The 22,059-nt window shown below is 35.2% G+C and overlaps 1 protein-coding gene across 2 annotated transcripts in view; it reads left to right on the top strand.

The window, feature by feature from the left end:
- Window positions 1-22,059, top strand: part of KCNH5 (potassium channel, voltage gated eag related subfamily H, member 5) — a 341,485-nt gene that overhangs the window by 34,134 nt on the left and 285,292 nt on the right. For both annotated transcript variants that reach the window (XM_011978277.1, XM_011978276.1), the window contains exons 2-4: window positions 2,618-2,741; window positions 13,053-13,159; window positions 19,275-19,403. In XM_011978277.1, the coding sequence (XP_011833667.1) occupies window positions 2,618-2,741; window positions 13,053-13,159; window positions 19,275-19,403 (360 nt within the window). The remainder of the gene's footprint in view (window positions 1-2,617; window positions 2,742-13,052; window positions 13,160-19,274; window positions 19,404-22,059) is intronic.

Below are 22,059 nucleotides of genomic sequence, written 5' to 3'. Positions count from 1 at the left end.
TGTCTTGGCATCTTTGCAAAAAAGCCATTGACATTGTATGTGAGGGCCTATTTCTGAACTCATTTTGTTTTATTGGTCTATTTGTCTGTCCTTACTCCATTTCCATATCATCTTAATTACTATAGTTGTACATTTCTCTAACTTTGTTCTAGTTTTTCATATTTTATTTTTAACTACTTTAATTTGCATTTTCACAAACTTTTATAATTTTTCAATTTTCTCAAAAAAGTCTGTTGTCATTTTCATTGTGATTGTATTGAATCTATAGATCAATTTGCAGAAAATAGAACACTTTTTGATGTGGAACAAAAGAGCAAGAAATGTATTCCTAGTGTAGCTTGTTTATGTTTATCTCTCTTGTGGTTTACTGAGTTGCTAGTTTTCATTCTATTTGGAAAAATTTTATCTATCATATTGTCCGATAACATGTGTGCCCTCTCTTTTTTTTTTTTGTTGACTCAACTACATATATTTTAGATTGCTTGATATTGTCCCACAGAACATCTCTTCAATCTTTTTCTCTTTTACTTCAATTTGCAATAGCTTGTATCGATGTGTTTTCAAATTGTTCTTTCTTTCTTAGTGTCCAATCTGCTGTTAAACCAATCCAATAAATTATTAATTTCAGAGATTGCATTATTTCTTTGTTTACCTATTGACTTCTCTTTCTACTGCCTACTTTTTTCCATAGTAATTGTAGGGTTTTCCATTTCTTGCCTGTCTAATAATTTTTTATTGTTTTTGGGACATTATATCAATTCATTGTAGAGATTTGGGATTTCATTATTTTCCTCTGAGAAGAGTTACTTTTTTTTTTTTTAATCAGGCAGTTAAATTACTGATGGATCACCTTGATCATGAAGAGACTTGATTTTAAGATTATTTTTTGTGTTTTGGTCTACTTTTTACATTTTTTATTTCAGTCCCAGGGCACATCCATTCATCCTATGACTTGTTTCTTACTCCTAATGCATGGCCTCCTGTGTTAAGATGGAAGGCTTGAGGTGTTTTTCAAGCTTCTCTAGCTTGATGGGACTTGAACTCTGAAATTCATCTGCTAGCTTTGGGGAGCTGGTGAAATTTCTATCCATCTCTTTAGCCCTTTACCATTGCTGTCTGCTGGATTCCTTATTGTCTCACCCTATGCCTACCCAGTTTAGGCCACAAGAAGGATTTGAGGTATATTATGCAGAGGTTTATCACTCCATCAATTAAAAGATTTCCCCAACTCCAAGTTCTCTGCCAGCCCCAAATTGTGACCGTTGACTCCTTATACTTGTAAGACACCTCTGCTTGAGGTCTTTCACACTATGAACTTTCCAAACTGGCAAGTGCTCTCAGGGGAGTAGACAGTTAAATGACTAGCTCAGCTAATATAGCCTCTCTTTTTCAAGGGTTTATTTTTTCCAGTTTCTGCCTACTTTCGGTTGTTTCCTAGTGGCTTCAAACAGATTTTGTTTTTCATGTTTTGTCCCATGCTTCTTTATTTAGTATCTATTCTGACAGTTGTATTTTGTTGTTATGTATTTGTTTTCAACAAATACTTTTATTGAGAGCAAAGGGTACGTTTTACTAATCTTTATTTTATCCCACTGTTTGACCCAGAGCAGTGACTTTTATACAGCAGCTACTTAGTAAATGTTGAATTGCATTATTATTTTTATGAAGACCAAGTATGAATGAGGATTTAAAGTCTTCTACTAAAAAGTTGTTATGTTTTTAGTATACTACCCTGAGTATGAGTTCAAAAGAAATTTTCTTAGGTAAAATTTTGGCGCATAGTATTGCTTTAAATGTTTTTACTTTTAAATTATTTATATTAAAAATAAGTGTTCATTTATATATTTTAATATTATTTTAACTTTAATTCCTTTTAACGTTGACATATAACTTGTGGTTTACAAAACTGCTAGAGTTTCTGCCTAATATGATTGGATTTTCAGTCATTTTATATTAATTTATACAAAAGCAAACCTACTTTTCTGTGTAAAATAGAACAAAGATATCTCTGTTATTTAGAATACTGGTAGTTTCTAAATTATCTGTATTATGTGGTTGAAAATATCTTTGAATGATTTTAATTTAAAGGAAGATTTTTAAATTCTATTTTAAATTAGACTTTTCAAGATCAGTCTAATGGACAAAACATTTGTTCCATCATGTCAGCAATATATTAATATAATTTTTGAAGGGGTCATCCAATTTTCTTTTATTATCAACTTCAGTATTCTCAATTTGTAGGGAAGTGACTGTAGCCCTAATCTTAATAAATTAACCAATTTTTAGGTGTAATTTATAGTCATTAACATTATTTAATACTAACTATACTTTTATTTCATAGCTTAGGGTATATACTTTAATGCAAAGAAATATTATAAACTGGTTTCTTTCAAATGGAATTTTTAGTTTGTATATAAATTCAGTATTTATTGCAGGTCTTACATGATGATCATGCAAAGCTGGTTATGTCAATTTCAAGAACAGATTATATTATTTGTACAATTACAAACCATAGTTTTATGTGTCCATCTTTATGAGTTTGCCTTTTTGATTACTTGAAATAAGTGAATTGTTGAATGAAGCTAAATAACCTCCTTTTTTCTCCTTTCTTCTTCAGAATCAAGTTTCTTACTGGGAAATGCCCAGATTGTGGATTGGCCTGTAGTTTATAGTAATGACGGTTTTTGTAAACTCTCTGGATATCATCGAGCTGACGTCATGCAGAAAAGCAGCACCTGCAGGTAACAGAATAGCTAAGTAATCTTTTCTGAAATTTAACACAAATCTGAATGTAATTAAAAGGCTTAAGCTTACTTGGACTCCCATATACAAACTATAGAGTTAAAAATTATATTAGAATATTAGGGAGACTAAATCATCACTGGAAACATACAGCTTAAGAGCCGTTGGTGAGAACTTTTGCCAAAAGGAAGAGTTTTATATATCCGTGAGTTAATCAATTCATTCAATAAATATTTTTTGATCACCTACCATGAGCCCGGAATAGTCTAGATGCTGAATTATCACAGGAATGTCTTGTGTCAGGGAACAACTTGTGGCATGTGATCTACAGCATCTCTGGAGCAACTAAATTGTCTTGAACAAAACAGAGTAAACACCACCTGGCCAAGTTAAGCATGGTCCATGAGAATGTAAAGAACATAAAATAAAGCTCTTACATCCTGTGTAAGCCACATGTACTTGGTAATGGTACATTGTTTGACTCATGTACAGCAGAATCTGACATTTATATTATTATAATGGTTCTTTTAAAAAATATGCCATTTCTGTGAGCTTAAAGAGAATATTAAGAAAAAAGGGGATCAGAAAAAAGAAAAGGAAACTATATATAAGGAACTAATTTAGAACCCAAAACTTTTCACAATATTTCAGTAAGGCCAGATGGGATGTTTTTTCCATGAGTTAATTTTTCTTTAAAGCTCTCATTTAACTAAGCACTGAACCAAGTTATTTTAGAACTACAAGGGATCTGATTTTTTTTTTCTAGGCCAAATCCTGTTTTTCAGATGAGAAAACTGAGGTAGAGACATGTTAAGGGACTTGCCTAGAGAAATAGTGATTTATTTTTTCTACTCATTTATGCTGAGAAGCATGATATATATATGTGTGTGTGTATATATGTATGTGTATATATGTATAATAGTTATATACATATACAGTTGACCCTGGAACAACACTAGTTTGAACAGTGTGGGTCACTTATAGGTTAGTTTTTTCAACCAAATGTGATCAGAAATGTAGTATTAGAGAAATACAGATCAAAAATACAATATTCAAGGGGATGTGAAACCCTTGTGTACAGAGAGCTGACTTTTTATATATGTGGGTTCCGCAGGGCTAACTGCAGGACTTAAGTGTGCATGGATTTTGATATACGCAGTGATCCTGGAACCAATCCCCTGTGTATGACTTTCTCCCTCTCTATATAACTGTATATTTATCTGTGAATTAATCAATTCATTCAATAAATATTTTTGGATCACCTACCATCTACCATGAGCCAAGAATAGTCTAGGTGCTGAGTAATCAGAGGAACATGTATATCTGTATATATACATACACACAGAGAGAGAAAGGGAGAGAGAGAGAATCATCCTTGGTATACAGAAGGGATTGGTTGATGACTCTCTCTTTCCCTCTCTAGATATCCTTCATCATCATGAAAGATAGATATTTTATATTACACCATTGAATTTAAACCTGACTGCACATAGCAATCACTTAAATAGGTTTTGCGAAACAGATTCCTACCCCGCTTAAACCTACTGAATTAGAATCAGTAGGTGATTCTGAAGTGGGTGGGTCAAGCAGGGAGTCAGTATTTTTAACCAACAGCTTAGATGATTCTGGTGCTTATCCAGGCTTGAGAAATAATCTGCTCAAACATTCTCTTCCTTAATCTATGCTCCTCTAGCCATCCTCATTTTTGCCTCTACTAAAGGCATTCTCATATTCAGTCTTCATTCCCAGGTGTGGAAATTGGTAAATGGGAGTGATGAAAATCTGTGGCTTCTGGTTGAGAGGATCCCTTTGCTAGCACTGATATCATTGGTCCGAGTTAAGCATTGCTCCTCTCCTATCCCCCAGAAGGCAGTTTAAGTTAGAAAAAGCTGAGTTTCATGGTAGACCTTATCCTGTGGAACAGGTCCCTAGAGAGTTCCAGGAAACGCAGATATACTCACACTCCCACTTCTTATTTTTGAACTGCTGACATCCTGTCTTCATGCCAGGTTTGTCTCAGATCTCATCTTCTACCTGAAGGTATTTATGATTCCCTAAACAAGACAGGTTTTTCCCTTCTCTGATTCCTCATAGTTTCTTGTGTATATTTCTGTTGGCATCATCATTTGCCCTTAAACTAACTCGCCTTATCTCTTGGGTTTTTATTCTTATTGCTTTATTGCTTTTGTTGCCATTTTTGAGAAGTACTGCTCTTCATATCTGGATCTATTTTAAGTCCTGCTCTCATCCCTTCTTGTGTCCCATGTATCTGCCCTATCCCTGGCCTATTTTCTTTGCCAAGTACAATTTTTCCTACAAAGGATTCATGAAGAAAATAACTGCTGGTATGTTATATTAGCTCTTTGCTCCTATGAAAGAACTGCCTTTCTTCTCCTAATACAAGTACCACAAGTACCAGATTGTAAGTGCCTTAAGAGTAGGGACTCCATCTTGCTCACTTTTCTATGTACAACAGGACACAAGACAGTGTCTTGTATTTATTGAATTAGATGGCTTGTTTTGCAATAAACCCTTACCTAGGTCTCACATGCTCTGAATAGCATACTGTTATTTCTTGTATTTCATCCTGTGTTATGACATGAGGTGGGAGAGTTTTGGATTATACCATGCTTTTTAACTGCATAAAAAAGTATTTCAGTCTTTCCCCAAATTGTCTTTACTTATCAGAGACAGTGTTTTCAAATGATCGTGTTCTTAATGTAAACAATTATTACTTACTTGCATAAAATGCCAGGTATGTTTTGTTAACCTAAAAATTGTAATCAGTTTAATGCCCTCACAGAACAATGAAGACTAGCATCTGATATATGAACAAATATATGACCTGTATCAGTTTTTCTTGGAAGCATGATTTATTTTAATGTGCTCTTCTTTTAAACTTCCTTATTCTCTTTTAAAATTAAACTATATCCATTTTATGTTTGCTGTAGCATTATTTAGAAGACTGAAGACCTGGAAGTAATCAAAATATCCAGTAGTAAAGTTTATCTACATCATATGTTGTATATACTGGAAGGACAGTGACACTGGAAAAAACTAACAACATATTATCAAGTAGAAAAAAGCCTAAAACAAAACAACAAACCCAAAACCACCCCCCAAGCAGTTTATAAAACAGTGTTTGCATCATGACTCACATTCTTTTACATATAGCTTTTTTCCCATTTCTTGAATAAATCCAGAAAAGCCTTTAAATGTGAGACACAAAATAACAGAGAGAGAAAAGAAGAAAATTATATGCACATTTAGAAACACAGGGTTGATGGCTAAAAGTTATTATAGTATGTAGAATTACTGACTTATAAGTGAATATGGAGATAAGTATTTGACACTGAGAATATCCTTGTAAATAATTTTAAAAATTTTGCTTATCATAATAAGTTTTTAGACAGACGTAAGAGAATAAGAAGCTACAAAGCGGTGAGCTTCATTTTATATGGGAAAATACAACCTTTGACACTATATATCTCAGAAAAAAGAATCATTTTTATATACAACTTGCATTAGATGAATTAAAGTCTATAGGATTAAAGTGACAACTAGGTAAATTATTACATGCCATAGTTTTAAATGTTCAAAAGTGAATTGTTTTATGGTAAAATAGAAAACACATTAATTTGTGTTTTTATAATATCAAGAGGCTAATATTTCTTTCTTCTGTTTTATCTTTTTTCTTCTTTGTCCTTCTCAACCCCTCCCATGCCAGACCAGACACACAGAATCAAATTAAACATAGTCCTCAGTTTGTCACAATATTATCATTTTGCTCTCTTAAGCAAGGTCTCTCTTTATTTTATTTCATTTTTTTCCTTTTATTTCTTTTCCCTTTCATCCCATCCCCCTTCTTCCTTTTAAGATTATTCATTCTAGAGTGTGTTTATTGTATACCTTTCTAATCTATCTTCTGCTTGTTTATTAAATATGTATATTCTGGAAATGATATTGCTTTGCATATGTTGGTTTTTAAGATCTATTTAATTCCTACCACACTGTAGTATTTATGGTTTCTTACTCTTTTCATTCACCATTATGTTTTTAGACTTCTTTGTGTCATCATATGATGATCTATTCATCATGTCTGATTGTTGTCTAATGTTCTAGTGTCTTCACAGCCTTCGTTCTATTTATACATTCTATTAGTCCTGGAATCTAACTTTGACACTTTGCTACCTCAAACAATTTGGAAATAAGCATCCTCCTACACATCTTCTTGTGGCCCTGTGTGAGAAGTTTTCTATCTCTATCCCCAGAAATGGGATTGCTGGATAATAGAATATATGCAGAGTTTGTAAATTAACTGCTATGAGATTGTTGCCCAGAGTAACCTTCTGTTTCCATTCTCAGCAGCCATTAGTGAGGGTTCTAGTTTTCCTACATCTTTGCTATGTCATAATAGTACTGAAATTCCTATTTGAAAATATCTGATGTGTGTTAGGTATTGTCTCATTTTTGTTTTAGCTAAAATTATGACACTATAACACTTTCGGATCCCTGGGAATTTCAAACGTTGTCCATTTTACTGTGGACATTGCATTTTCCACACCTTTGGACTGTTTTCCTGTTTACTGGAGGACATGAAAAGTATTGCACGTTTAAAAGAGGTTATAGACTTTGGGAGAATGACATTTAAAAGCATGTGATCTGATCTCATGACCTGTAGAAGCTCTGACATTTGGGATATGCTGTCATAGATTAGGTAGGAACCACTTTAGCATTCTACTTCTAATTAACCTGAAACTTTTAAGAGCCTATTCTGCTGTCGTTTTTTGTTTTTGCTTTGGATAGAGGGGTGAGAAGAACAATCAGGTAGTTTAGGTAGGCAGGATTGAGGGGTAGATAGATGCTCTCAAATGCATTTTTTTGAAAGGCCATTTACAATCTCTTATCCAACCCCATCAAGTTAGACAATGAGTCAGAGATATTAGAAACACTTTATTGGATAGATCTCACAGCAGTTTTATGAACACAGGATTATCTCAGCAGCTACCAAGAGCACGTGACAGATGATGGATGCCAGTCAGTCTGGCTCCATTTGGCTTCTCACGGTGAAACTGATGAAAAGTGTTGAAGGGCAGAGGTGCCTTGGTGATATCAGTCTCCAAAGGTTAGAGATATACTATGCTATCCCTGTTTTTCCTTAATTACATGTCATGGATCAACCATTTATTTTTTCCAGTGAAATCCTTTGAACACCATATAAATCAATGGGTTGTGAAACCTTTTGGTTATGATCCTCTGTATAAAGGAATGTCTTTGATTTATTCCAAAATTACTTCTTTCAGATTTTGAAAACCGTATTTTTTTTTTTTTTTTTTGAGACAGAGTTTCTCTTTTTTTACCCAGGCTAGACTACAATGGTGCGATCTTGGCTCACTGCAACCTGCGCCTCCTGCGTTCAAGTGATTCTCTTGCCTCAGCCTCCCAAGTCGATGGGGTTACAGGTGCCCACCACCATGCCTGGCTAATTTTGTATTTTAATGGAGATGGGGTTTCACCTGGCCAGGCTGGTCTCGAACTCCTGACCTCAGGTGATCCGCCTGCCTCGGCCTCCCAAAGTGCTGGGATTACAGGTGTGAGCCACTGCGCCTGGCTGAAAACTGTATTCTTATTTGTTTTTAATTTTTCCTGCTTAACTTCCCTTCTCTCAGGCTTTCTCTTTGACTGCAGATCTCAGTCCACCTCCCATTAACTTTTCTGATTCTATGGTTGTGGCCAGTTCTGAGCTGGAGACCACATTTACCCACTGCGTTGTCTATCTGTGTTGCTTTTTTTTGATGAAGCATTTGCTAATCTGTGAACTACAGCCTGCAGATAATATTACCCTGTACTATGGTGACTGAATGTTTGTTGCATTTTAGTCTAGACACACTGTTGTACATTTAGCAGAGCAAGAGAAATTGGTGGAACTCATGATTAGGTTATGTTTTCTTCAGAGTTGTAAGGTTCTTTTCTCCTTTGGAAGTCTTTCAATCATTATAGCCATTGTTACTGCTAGGTACTATAATGAGGCTTGTTTGTGAGATTTTGATAGCAGAGCAAGGGATCCAAGAATAAACAAATCCTGCTACAAGCCCAAACCACCTGTTCTTCAAAGTTTTCTAGGTGAGATACACATGAAAGATAACTGCCAGATGCCTAGGCGAGCGGGTATGGCCTAGAACAGACCTGAAGAAAACTTACTTCCTTATTCCCAAGATGAAACCAGTCAGTTGTGTGACAAGAAAAGTGGCCAGATTATACAGGAGCAGGTTCTGAGTGAGTGTTTGCTTCAACCTCATGGGCTTGTGAAGAAAGAAGATTCACAGAACCATGCACATCTCCCTTTAAGACACAGTGACCCTGCCTTTTGGAAAGCATGGTTCCTGGAGAATCCTGGAGAAGCTAGGGAGTGAGGCTGGGATTGGGAAGGGGCCTTCTAATCCCATCCGTACATTCCAGTCATATTTCAGCCATTGTGTAACACGTTATAATTTTGTCACCCTTTGAGTTATATTATTATTGTCATCATTTTACTGATGAAGAAACTATGGGTCAGAGAGGATACAAGACTTGCCCATGAATTATCCAGTTTGTAAGTGGTCCTCCAAATGCAAAAGTCCTCTGTTATACCATGACTGCCCAATATTATAACAGAGATATAGATTGCTTCTGTGAATCCAATTTTGTTTGCCTTTCAATAAAGGAACAGTGCAGTAGTTCATTTATAATTACCAAGGAGGAGCTTGGCATCCTATGTAAGAGAGCAAGTGGAAGTTTTGTAATTTTAAAAATATTTCCATTACATATTCCTTGAGGATATTTAGTAGAAGATACGAAAACTATGTAAAATTATTATTTATGGTTTCTAAAGCCTGTTGATTACTATTTCTATAATTTGTGACCCCTCAAATTCCATTAACCATTCAAAGACTGCATTGAGCTTCACTCCTCCTGAGTCAGGCTTCAGGAACTGTGATAAAATATTTCAGCATTCACATGTGACAGAGTCAAGCAAATCAACAAATGTGCCGTACCCATAGAGAACGGGGAGTCATGGATTTATCAGTATGGCTTGGACAACTTTGGATGAAAATACTTTCAGAGATTGAATTAACCTCCAGAACGCTTGCCTTGGGAGGATAGATAGTTAGTACATTTCCGACATTCTTTATCCTCTGTTTTCAAATACCTCTTATTATTTAACTGCTACATTTCACCCCTTCAAATACATGTTCTGTCACTGGAAATATGCAGTATAATAAATGAAAAATCCGAGTGGAATAATGTAAGAAATGAAAGATTATTTTTTAAGAACAGTATTCGGATTTTAATAATATAGGATTATTTTTCTTAAGTGCCTTTATTTTCCTAGGATAAGTGATGTTAGCATTGGAAGGACTTAACTAATGGAGGTGTATTGTGAATTTTTAATAGCTTATTTAAAAATTACTTGTTTGTTTTTTCCTTCTCTTCAGAATTTTAGTTGCATCAGACCTGTGCTGCATTTTTTCTTAGTTGGTGTTATTAAACCAATCCCTCAAAGAGCTTCTTTGTTAAAATTTGAGTTGTAACTTAGTTTTAAATCTTATTAGAGTTAATTTTTGATAATTTTTATCCTACTTGCTTGTTGTATTATAAATTCTTTCTTATTGTTTCTGTTGGCCCATTGTGAATATTATGTTTCAGTTTATTGAACCATAGACACCTGTCATTTAGTAGCAGTGTGAAATGGTTTTTCTTTAAGACTACAAACATTTACTTAGTTTAATTGCCCTTATCTTGAATTTTAAAATGTTTCTGCTTTATTAAGATTCTTTAATTGAAAATAACAGTTATAAAAAACTGATTTAAAAAGTTCACTTGTCTATAAAAATATTATGTACAGTATTAATCTAATTTTTTTTGGGAGAGGAGTTGCTTTATGTTCTTTAGCTGAATAATTTTAATGTAATTGTAATGCCTTCAAGAGATTTTTATAAAACTCACAAGAGCTGAAATTTCAGCTCTGACAGGAACAGTGGCTTTTCAATGCCAGCTTGCAGGTATGCTTTGAGGTTTCCTGTGTTAGTCTAGATAAAAGATATGGAATTAAGAGTCTGTCATTTTATTCTGAGATTTTTTTACTTATTTTGTTATTTTAATGACAAATAAAATTTTTCTTTTTAAATTAAATGTATTAAAAATGAAGGATTCAGATTTCTCAGTGCTTGGACAATCTGCCTTATCTACTTTCATTTCTTAGTTTCTAGAATTCTAGTTGCTTAGGTTGGTGTTATAGAAGGCGGGCTTGAGTTACCGGTAATTTCCAGTTGTAATGTGGTGCTACTATTGGGTCCTGTGTGTCATTACTGAATCTTGCTGATAAACTATGCCTTTTAGGTTGTAAGTTTTATTAATTGATAATTTCAGGTGCAGATTTTCTGTGAAGATAATGAATCTGAACCTTCAGGGGCCCTCATTTGAATGCATGTCTTTCGAGGCTCTGTTCTTAATCTTGTTTTATAATTTTGTATTCTTTTTCTTAAGGAGGGCTCCACAGATTGTATAGGCTTCAGCCTCCACCACACTTTGGATCTGCCTCTGGTCAATATGTGAACTCTTTGAAAACTGAAAGAAAAGCAATAACAAAGATGAACATTTGATCTTTCAAAATCTTAGTTAAGGTATTCAGTAATGCCACATTTTCTTTCCTGGTGGAAGAAATGGCCTGGACAGTCATACCGATCAGCAGAACTGTGGATCTAAAACCAGATGTACAACTGATGATTTTGAAAGCATTGAGAATGGAGTTTTAGAGGCATGTAGTTATTGAGTGAGTTTTGTTATTTAGATAATCAGACTTTTGCCAAGGTTCTCTTAGAAAAATAGAGAATGTCAAACATTAGAAAGTTTTTGTGGAATATAGACATTCATTCCTTAATCCGTATTTTGTATGTTCCTCTAACAACTGTAATAATGTATGATTTTTTCAAGATGCCAGCTTTACTTCCCTCCCGCTAGCCACACTTGTACCTGTCTTAAGGAAATCCCCTGAAATGATGAGAATGTCAATGCACTATATGTATAATATGCAATCCTCACTTTATTATGATAGTATGGAAACATAACAAGGTATATGCAAGCTGAAACCACATAATAACGATCTTAATACTCAATAAAAATTATGATTGTTTTAGCATCTTTAAAAATGTTTGTCAAAACATTAAAAATTCTCTTATTGTTGGTTATCAATGAAGGGAGCTGAATATAATAGTAAAACTCATATTTACGTAGTATACTGTGATTTTGAACATTAGAAACATTGAGAATGGGGGAAGTGTTTTATTTATTCTTAAAAAACTTATCACAAGTCATTTGAACAATACTTGCCTTTTCAAAATGTAACTTTCTGTATAAAGGCAGCATCTTTTCTATCTCCTCGAAAATTGTCACCCTCCTTTCTAAGTTAGAATTAATTTCAAATATTTTATTCTTCCACTTTTACTATTGTGAGCAACGTACTAGAGCTCCTTTAATGAGGAGCTTTTGTTTGTTTCTTTGTTTTTGAACTGGTGTCACCTCCTCTGGGAGACCTTCATCCTTTTTGTTACAACCACTTTCCTCATTTATATTGATGAGTTCACCTTCACTAAGTCCTTTTGGCTGCATAGCTAGAGTCTCCCAAATGGTAGCAGTATCGACATTTCCATGGTCGCCTATTTTTCTTATAACTTCATTTATGTTCAGTTTGAATTCCACTTCCAACATTATTATTTGTCATTTCTTTGGTGGACTTTAATTTTTGTTGGCTACTTACTGCTTTTGATTATCCATTTTTGTAAAATGTCACGTAGGTTTATCACTGAGAGACAAGGAGGCAATATGACTACATGCTTTTCTGTCTGTGTGTGAACTGAATAACAGCTGTGCTGTTACCAATACTGACAGAATTTGAAAGAAGTGATGTGATCAGTGACTGGTTGTGAAGGTGCATCTGTTATTTTCTAGTGATTTGTAGACTGAAGATCAAGCAGCGAAGCTTGCACTTTGTGCAATTACTCGGTTAACATACTGTGGTAACTGAAATTTGAACTGTGTTGTGGAACTGGTGTAATTTAACTAAACCATAGTGACTGAAATCTGTGCATACAGGAACTGTGTGAAGCAAGAACTGTCTCTCATGATTTAAATATTTTAGTTCATTGTGGAGGAGCAACATTATGTTTTGTAACCACATTTGACTATTTAATCAAAGACAACTATATGATTTTTGTAGCGTTTGAAAGGCAACACAAAAGTGAAATCGATTGTTTCTTTTTTTCTCCCCCCAGTTTTATGTATGGGGAATTGACTGACAAGAAGACCATTGAGAAAGTAAGGCAAACTTTTGACAACTACGAGTCAAACTGCTTTGAAGTTCTTCTGTACAAGAAAAACAGTAGGTATCTCAATTATTAATAAGATGTGCCAACTCTTTATTAATATTACGTTTGGTAAGTCATAGTGGAGCTAAAATGTAGAAAGCATGTAAAACTTCTATTGCTTCTTTTCTTGGCAGGGGCAGAAGTTGCTGGTGAAATTAGATAATAAAATTAATAAATAATTCTACCTATGGAAAGCAACCTTTTGAGGAATGGAAGAAAAATGAGATACATCCTAAATATGACTTTTGTATCAGGAGCACAATATTTTGTAATTAATACTTATAATAAAGATCCTATAATTATGTGGCAACAACTAAAATTGACAGATACATGTATTAATTTCTTCTTATGGTTAAAGAAAATGGTAATTGCTAACACTGGATATGTGGACTTACCTTTCAACACAAACACAGGCAATGTGAATATGCGGTAGCTACTTGAGGGGAATCTCTACCAATACAGCCTTTTGCCAGTCTGAGACTCTTTTGTGAGAAAGTCTAGTAGAACGTAGTCATTGTTCTCAGAACAGATCATTCACATTTGGTAAATGTGTATTGATTGTTGGGAACTTTCTCTGGCATGAGATTTGTATGTGGTACGGTATTATATAATGACATAATATCTCATGATGTAGACTTTCCATCAGAGTTTGGAGGGAAAAAACCAACCCAACAAAAACCAAGTGTACTCAACAACTCAGTCCCCTTTCTAAATTCACTTTATTTGCATGGTTACTTACTTTTATCTTTTTGCTGTTTCCACAAATTTTTCTTTCTTTCTTTTTTGAAATGAACAGTCACTTCATAAGATGAGTCAATTTATTTATTGTTAATAGCAAATGATAGCAAAGTCCATTATTATCTTTGATGGAAATTGATGGTTACTAAATTCTTCCCAAGTTTGGAAAACATTCTCGCTTCAACAGGCAATGTCTGTTCCATGTTCAGTGCCTGTTGGATCTTGTGGAGCATAATTTGTGCTGTCCATTTACTTGAAACATTTTTTATCTGTGGAATATTTGGAATTAAAATTCGATTTCTCTTTTTATTAGTAGACTAATAAAGGAATAACAGTGTTAGGCATTGCCTCAAAGTAGTGCACTTGATAATGGAAACATTTGTGTTTAGTAATTTTACTTAAGGAATGGCTTATCTTATCTTTCATTTTACATCAAGGCCAAAGAGATATTTCAGTTTGAAGTCATAGCTAAATGTCAGCTGGCTTGTCACCTAGAAAACAAGCCCTTCTGAATGGTCAGCTCTGTCCTCTGCAAGAGAAAAGGCAGGCTGTAGGTGCTTTCTGGGTCTTTTTTGCCAGGTCTAAATACATATTGATAATTTGTAGGAGACCTGTATACCAAAAAACCCTTCATTTTCATATGGTTTGTTAACTCTTCAATAATTTAGAACTAAACCATAGTGACTGAAATCTGTGCATACAGGAACTGTGTGAAGCAAGAACTGTCTCTCATGATTTAAATATTTTAGTTCATTGTGGAGGAGCAACATTATGTTTTGTAACCACATTTGACTATTTAATCAAAGACAACTATATGATTTTTGTAGCGTTTGAAAGGCAACACAAAAGTGAAATCGATTGTTTCTTTTTTTCTCCCCCCAGTTTTATGTATGGGGAATTGACTGACAAGAAGACCATTGAGAAAGTAAGGCAAACTTTTGACAACTACGAGTCAAACTGCTTTGAAGTTCTTCTGTACAAGAAAAACAGTAGGTATCTCAATTATTAATAAGATGTGCCAACTCTTTATTAATATTACGTTTGGTAAGTCATAGTGGAGCTAAAATGTAGAAAGCATGTAAAACTTCTATTGCTTCTTTTCTTGGCAGGGGCAGAAGTTGCTGGTGAAATTAGATAATAAAATTAATAAATAATTCTACCTATGGAAAGCAACCTTTTGAGGAATGGAAGAAAAATGAGATACATCCTAAATATGACATTTGTATCAGGAGCACAATATTTTGTAATTAATACTTATAATAAAGATCCTATAATTATGTGGCAACAACTAAAATTGACAGATACATGTATTAATTTCTTCTTATGGTTAAAGAAAATGGTAATTGCTAACACTGGATATGTGGACTTACCTTTCAACACAAACACAGGCAATGTGAATATGCGGTAGCTACTTGAGGGGAATCTCTACCAATACAGCCTTTTGCCAGTCTGAGACTCTTTTGTGAGAAAGTCTAGTAGAACGTAGTCATTGTTCTCAGAACAGATCATTCACATTTGGTAAATGTGTATTGATTGTTGGGAACTTTCTCTGGCATGAGATTTGTATGTGGTACGGTATTATATAATGACATAATATCTCATGATGTAGACTTTCCATCAGAGTTTGGAGGGAAAAAACCAACCCAACAAAAACCAAGTGTACTCAACAACTCAGTCCCCTTTCTAAATTCACTTTATTTGCATGGTTACTTACTTTTATCTTTTTGCTGTTTCCACAAATTTTTCTTTCTTTCTTTTTTGAAATGAACAGTCACTTCATAAGATGAGTCAATTTATTTATTGTTAATAGCAAATGATAGCAAAGTCCATTATTATCTTTGATGGAAATTGATGGTTACTAAATTCTTCCCAAGTTTGGAAAACATTCTCGCTTCAACAGGCAATGTCTGTTCCATGTTCAGTGCCTGTTGGATCTTGTGGAGCATAATTTGTGCTGTCCATTTACTTGAAACATTTTTTATCTGTGGAATATTTGGAATTAAAATTCGATTTCTCTTTTTATTAGTAGACTAATAAAGGAATAACAGTGTTAGGCATTGCCTCAAAGTAGTGCACTTGATAATGGAAACATTTGTGTTTAGTAATTTTACTTAAGGAATGGCTTATCTTATCTTTCATTTTACATCAAGGCCAAAGAGATATTTCAGTTTGAAGTCATAGCTAAATGTCAGCTGGCTTGTCACCTAGAAAACAAGCCCTTCTGAATGGTCAGCTCTGTCCTCTGCAAGAGAAAAGGCAGGCTGTAGGTGCTTTCTGGGTCTTTTTTGCCAGGTCTAAATACATATTGATAATTTGTAGGAGACCTGTATACCAAAAAACCCTTCATTTTCATATGGTTTGTTAACTCTTCAATAATTTAGATATGTACTCCAAATTTAGCAAATAATGTAAGAATATTCCCTATAACTAAGGTCATTCACTCTCTGACATTTAAAGAAAAATAAACAAACATTTGCCTGACTTTAAAGCCCCAAAGACAAGTCCATAGTTTCTGAGTTTCTCAAAAAATATCTTAGTGAAGCCTAGGTGACATAGCAAGACCCTGCCTCTTCGAAAAAAGAAAAGCTGGGCATGAAGGCACATGCCTGTAGTCCCAGCTACTCACGGGAGGCTGAGGCAGGTAGATCGCTTGGGCTCAGGAGTTCGAGGTTGCAGTGAGCTATGATCGTGGTACTGTGTTCCAGCCTGGGTGACAGAGCAAGACCCTGTAGTAACAACCACCACAACAAAATATCTTTGTGGAATTTGTGTTTGTTTACTTTAAATCATGTTAGTAATTACTTGAATTTTACATTTCCAGAAGTCCTTTCAAGGTAGTTTAGATATTTTGCCTTATGTTAATGGATTGAAATTATTATCTAACCATTGTTCAGGCCTATCTGGTTCTTTCCAGATAACTCTCTATGCAGATAAGTTCCTGCTTATAGCCAATAGGATATATACCCCATAGCATTGTAAATTAAAACTCATGCCTGCTTTCTGTGTGCTATCTACATTGGGTTGTGTTTTTGTTTTCCTCTTTAGTGAAGGATAGGTGTTATCCATGTATTATAATGGAGTTTTGCTATATAATTGCAGCTTTTAAAAAAGCTGAAAGGTTTTGAATATCAACTGAGAAAAATATGTTTTTGTGATTTTTAAAAAAATGTTACGTAGAAAAATTCACATCTGTAGAAAACTGTTTTGGGAATGGCTACATGCCAAGTTCTCCCAATACTTCCTTTAAGTAATTAGGTTAAACATCATTTTGCAAATGGGGGAATTGAGGCATCTGATTGAATATGCATCACCATTGAAATTTTAGTTTGCAGCCTCTGTTCTGTAGGTCCGGTGCTCTGATTAGCAGGGGGCTGTTTCTACTGTGGGGAAAGAAGATAGCTCTGAGCTTAAAATAGCTCTTTCTGTGTACTCAAAGGCAGAATTGACAGCTGAGGCTCCTCCAAGTCATCAATGCTGGAACTCTGCACTGAGATTCAGCGGCAGCAGGTTCCTCTGCTTAACCCTCCCAGACTCCCCAGCCCTCTGAACCCCAAATCCAGAATATGAAGGATCTATCACCAGATACTTGGCAGATACTGAGCCTACTTGGGGTAGTATGACCCTGTGGCTTGGAAAGTTGAAAAACAATTACCTTCATATCTAAAGCAGTTTTAAAGAGAGCCCAGACTCTGCCAGAATTTGAAAAGTTGCAGTTTTCACAGGAGGGTATGAAATCTAACATCATCTCTTTCTGTTCGGATTTCTAACAGACCTTGGAAAATGACTTCTTTTTTTAGTGCCCTTTTCTCTTTGTTTATGACCCTTCTGCCTCAAGCTCACTGTGTTGGAATAGCCATAGGCCATGTATCCACTAACGTCTGGGCCTGGTGATTTGTAAAACTGTGCACATCACTCACAGTTCCTGGACATGCTGTGTAAAATACGAAAACAGAAAAAAATGAACAAGCCTCTAGGGGAGATGATGTGATTATTTTTGAGGTCTGTGTCTTATTCTACCATCATTTTGGAAAGGGCCACGTCCTTCCATAGGCCCCCTGGGGTTGCAAAAAACCTGATTGTCACAGCTGAATAGTCCCATAGAAATCTCCTTTCTCTAATTCTCTGACTTCTTGAGCTTGGTAGTTATCTCATCTTGTCTAAATGAAAAATTCCCCTTTGTGGTGACGTTAGGTGACTTTTTAATTTTTTATTTTTTTAGGCTATGGGAATAGAAGTGCTTCTTACTCAGTTCTCAATGGAAGCTAATAAAAGGCTAGGGTCTTACCTACAGACAATTAATAGCTGCATGTTTCACTCCCTAAATCCTAAACCTTATAAAAACCTTTATGTCTTAAAATAGAATATTTGGAGGGGCTTTACTACACTGTGGCTTGAAGAAAATATGATGAGAAAAATGTCTCTTTGATTGTAATGTAAATGTGTCTCTTTGATTGTAATGGAACCTTCCTTCAGTGTTTTATCACCTAACAGATAATCACACTTTGAAGGCATTTATTGTGCCTTCACATATTTATATTTGTTATATGCCAGTTCCTGATTTGTCCAAATTGTAAGCCTTGAATACTTTGATACCCTCTGCCCTAGAGGACAGAGTCTGCAGTAGCCATCCTTTGAAGAATGTGTTGATAGAGTCCAGCTTCATGCTCTTTGAGTGAGCGAGGTAGGAAGCAGTGGCTTGAAAGGATGCCTGGGGATCTCAAAGGTTGGGGACATGTCTTTTTTTTCCTTCAGGCTGCCTTAACAGTTTCAAGTAGAGCTCTGTGTACATCAGGCATCAAGTTTTGCTGACATCCTCTCTCTCTGATGTGGGGATGCAGTCAAAGCCATAGAGCTATCATATAAGTCTATCTGACTGATGAGAGAGCCTTGGGATAGAAACAGTATTTTAGATGTTCCTCTAAGAGGAATGCTTATTAGAGGATCAGGTATGGCTGTTGCAGTTAATTGGGAACACTTGTCAAAGTGACAAGACGAGAGAAGCAGGTATGAGTGATCACAATTGGTAAGACTCTCAGAAGAAAGTTGGTGAGAGTAGCAGTGGTAGAGGGACCCAGACCTACAGGTGATGCTGGGATTGCTTAAGTAGCAAGACGGCCTTTGTGTTCCTGCGCTGTGAAATGACAGTCTGTGCTTTACTTTAGAATTTGGATATTTTGGCTTGAATACTGTGTGTATTAAATTTGAATAATTGGTAGTTGATACAAAATTAAAGGTTTATTGACTATTTGTAGTGATTAATATGCTATTGTTTTGGTGTTGATTCCTGGCCTAGCTGTTGGCAGCTGAAGGAAGAAAGAAGCCAGGAGACCAAAACATTGCTGTGGCCATGCCACACTCTAATGTCCTTTCCCCAACTTCTCTCTGTTACAGGAACCCCTGTTTGGTTTTATATGCAAATTGCACCAATAAGAAATGAACATGAAAAGGTGGTCTTGTTCCTGTGTACTTTCAAGGATATTACGTTGTTCAAACAGCCAATAGAGGATGATTCAACAAAAGGTAATTTTCAAAAGAATTACTACATTGGAAAATTAGGCTGTTGCTAAGAGATCTTATTATTTTACCTCCACTCATTGAACTGGAAAGCAAAATTCTACTGTGAGGCCTTTCTTTTGCTTCATTGCTTGGAATCTGTTTTATTCAATCATATTGTCGCAATAGAAATAGCATGGCTATCCAAAGTTGACATATTGATGGGTTAACTTGTAGCATGAGTAAGAAATTTTATGGAGCATTTTTTTTGTTGTTGTTGTTTTTTAGTCAAAGTCTCACTCTGTTGCTTGGGCCAGAGTGCAGTGGTATTATCTCTGTAATTTCCGTCTCCCAGGCTCAAGTGATCCCCCTACCTCAGCCCCCTGAGTACCTGGGACTACAGGAGTGCACCACCATATCTGGCTAATTTTTCCATTTTTTGTAGAGTCAGGGTGTCGCTGTGTTGCCAAGGCTGGTTTCAAACTCTTGGGCTCAAGTTATCTGCCCACCTTGGCCTCCCAAAGTGCTGGGATTACAGGCGTGAGCTATGCACCTGGCTGAGCATTGTTAATTTTGAATCAATATAATTGGAATTTCAACACCACATACCATAGTGAGCTTTAGAACCCAAATGCAAGAATTGGTGAAATGGTTTGAGTGAAATCTACCTAGAGCTCAGTTGGTTAGTTGATTGAATTTTGTTGAATTAAAGTTGTAATAGTTGACTTTTTCAAGTTATTTTTCGGTTTTTATTTATTCTGTTGTGTAGTGCCTAGGCTATATGTTGCTAGATTATGGAAAGAATAATTTTGTCATCAGGAGAGTGGCTGGCAAAATGCAAACTTTCTGACTGTAGTCTTACTGACTAAAATAGTCAAAGAGACTGCTATAGAAACTACTAGTCAGTGACATGTGCTTTTACCTCCTTTTCTTTGTAATTTATTCCCAATTTATTCTCTCCAATTATGTTTAAATTAGAAACTGGTGTCATATAAATGAAGAATTTCAAATAACCTTAGAAGTAGTTTTTATGAAATGTTATTTCTAATAATCTCTTAGGAAACTGAAAATAAAATGTCTCCCTCTTTACATTTGGCAAACATCGCCTTTCCTTACTTCTTTTTAAAAAACTGGCATAGAAACTTTAATCTTTCCAACTGTAATCATAATTATAGAAAAAATTACATTAAGTTTATTCCTTGCATAGGAGCTCACGTATGTAATATTGTATCTGCTCAGTTTCTGGTTAACATCAAATTGCAAGAGGAGAATTTTTACAGTGTGTAAATCATTCAAAGTATGACAGAGAACAATTTATTTGTACTTTGAAGATCGAATAAAGTATTCGGTCTGGACCCATACTCCCTGTTTCTATGCCTTTACACATAGACTCAGTGCCTAGGAAATTTAAGATAACTATAAATACTGCTTTTAAATTGAACAGTCTTCTAATAGTATTTAGATTTAGTGCTCATTTGCTTGTTTTAACATTCGTGGTGCTCCATCCAACAGCCAGAGAATACGTATTCTTAACCTCACATGGAGTGGACCGTTCACCAGAGAGATCACATTCTGGGCCATAAAGCCTACCTTAATAAATTTTAAAAAATATAATCTTAAAAAGTATGTTCTCAGACCAAAGTGGAATTAAACTAGAAATGAGTAACAAAGATATCTGGAAGATCCTGAAATATTTGGAAATTAAACATGTTTCTAAATAAATCAAAGAAGCAGCCTTAAGATAAGTTAGAAAAATATTTTTAACTAAAGAAAAATGAAAATGGCTGGGCGCGGTGGCTCAAGCCTGTAATCCCAGCACTTTGGGAGGCTGAGACGGGCGGATCACGAGGTCAGGAGTTCGAGACCATCCTGGCTAACACGGTGAAACCCCGTCTCTACTGAAAAATACAAAAAACTAGCCGGGCGAGGTGGCGGGCGCCTGTACTCCCGGCTACTCCGGAGGCTGAGGCAGGAGAACGGCGTAAAAACCCGGGAGGCGGAGCTTGCAGTGAGCTGAGATCCGGCCACTGCACTCCACCCTGGGCGACACAGCGAGACTCCGTCTCAAAAAAAAAAAGAAAGAAAAATGAAAATACAATTTATCAAATTTGTGAGATGCAGCAAAAGCAGTGCTTAGAGGGAAATAGGTAACATTAAATGCATATATTAGAAAAGAAGAAAGACATAAAATCAATAACCTAAGATTCTACATTAGAAACTAGATAAAGAAAAACACTTTAAACCAAAGCAAACTGAAGACAAGAAATAATAAACCTTACAGCAGAAATCAATGAACTAGGCAACAGGATAACATCAGAGAAAATCACAAAAACCCAAAGCTGGTTCTTTGAACAGGTCATTAAAGTTAGTAAACCTCTAACCAGGCTAACTGAGAAAAAAGGATAAAGACACAAATTACCATTTATCAGAAATTAAAGAAGGGCTGCTACTATTCATCCCATGGACATTCAAGCAGAATAAAGGGTTACTGCGAACAACTCTATAGCTACCATTGATAAGCTGGATGAAACAGACCAGTTCCTTGAAACATGAAAACTACCAAAACTTACAGAAGGAAAAAAAGATAAACTTCATTTGCTCTTTATTTATTTAAAAAATTAATAAAACCAGAAAAAGACATTACAAAACCAGAAAAAGACATTACAAGAAAGGGAAACTATAT

This window comes from Mandrillus leucophaeus, unplaced genomic scaffold (genome assembly GCF_000951045.1).
Source record: "Mandrillus leucophaeus isolate KB7577 unplaced genomic scaffold, Mleu.le_1.0 Scaffold192, whole genome shotgun sequence".
Lineage (NCBI taxonomy): Eukaryota > Metazoa > Chordata > Mammalia > Primates > Cercopithecidae > Mandrillus > Mandrillus leucophaeus.
The sequence above is the reverse complement of the archived record's forward strand: the minus strand, read 5'-3'. Positions and strand labels throughout refer to the sequence as shown.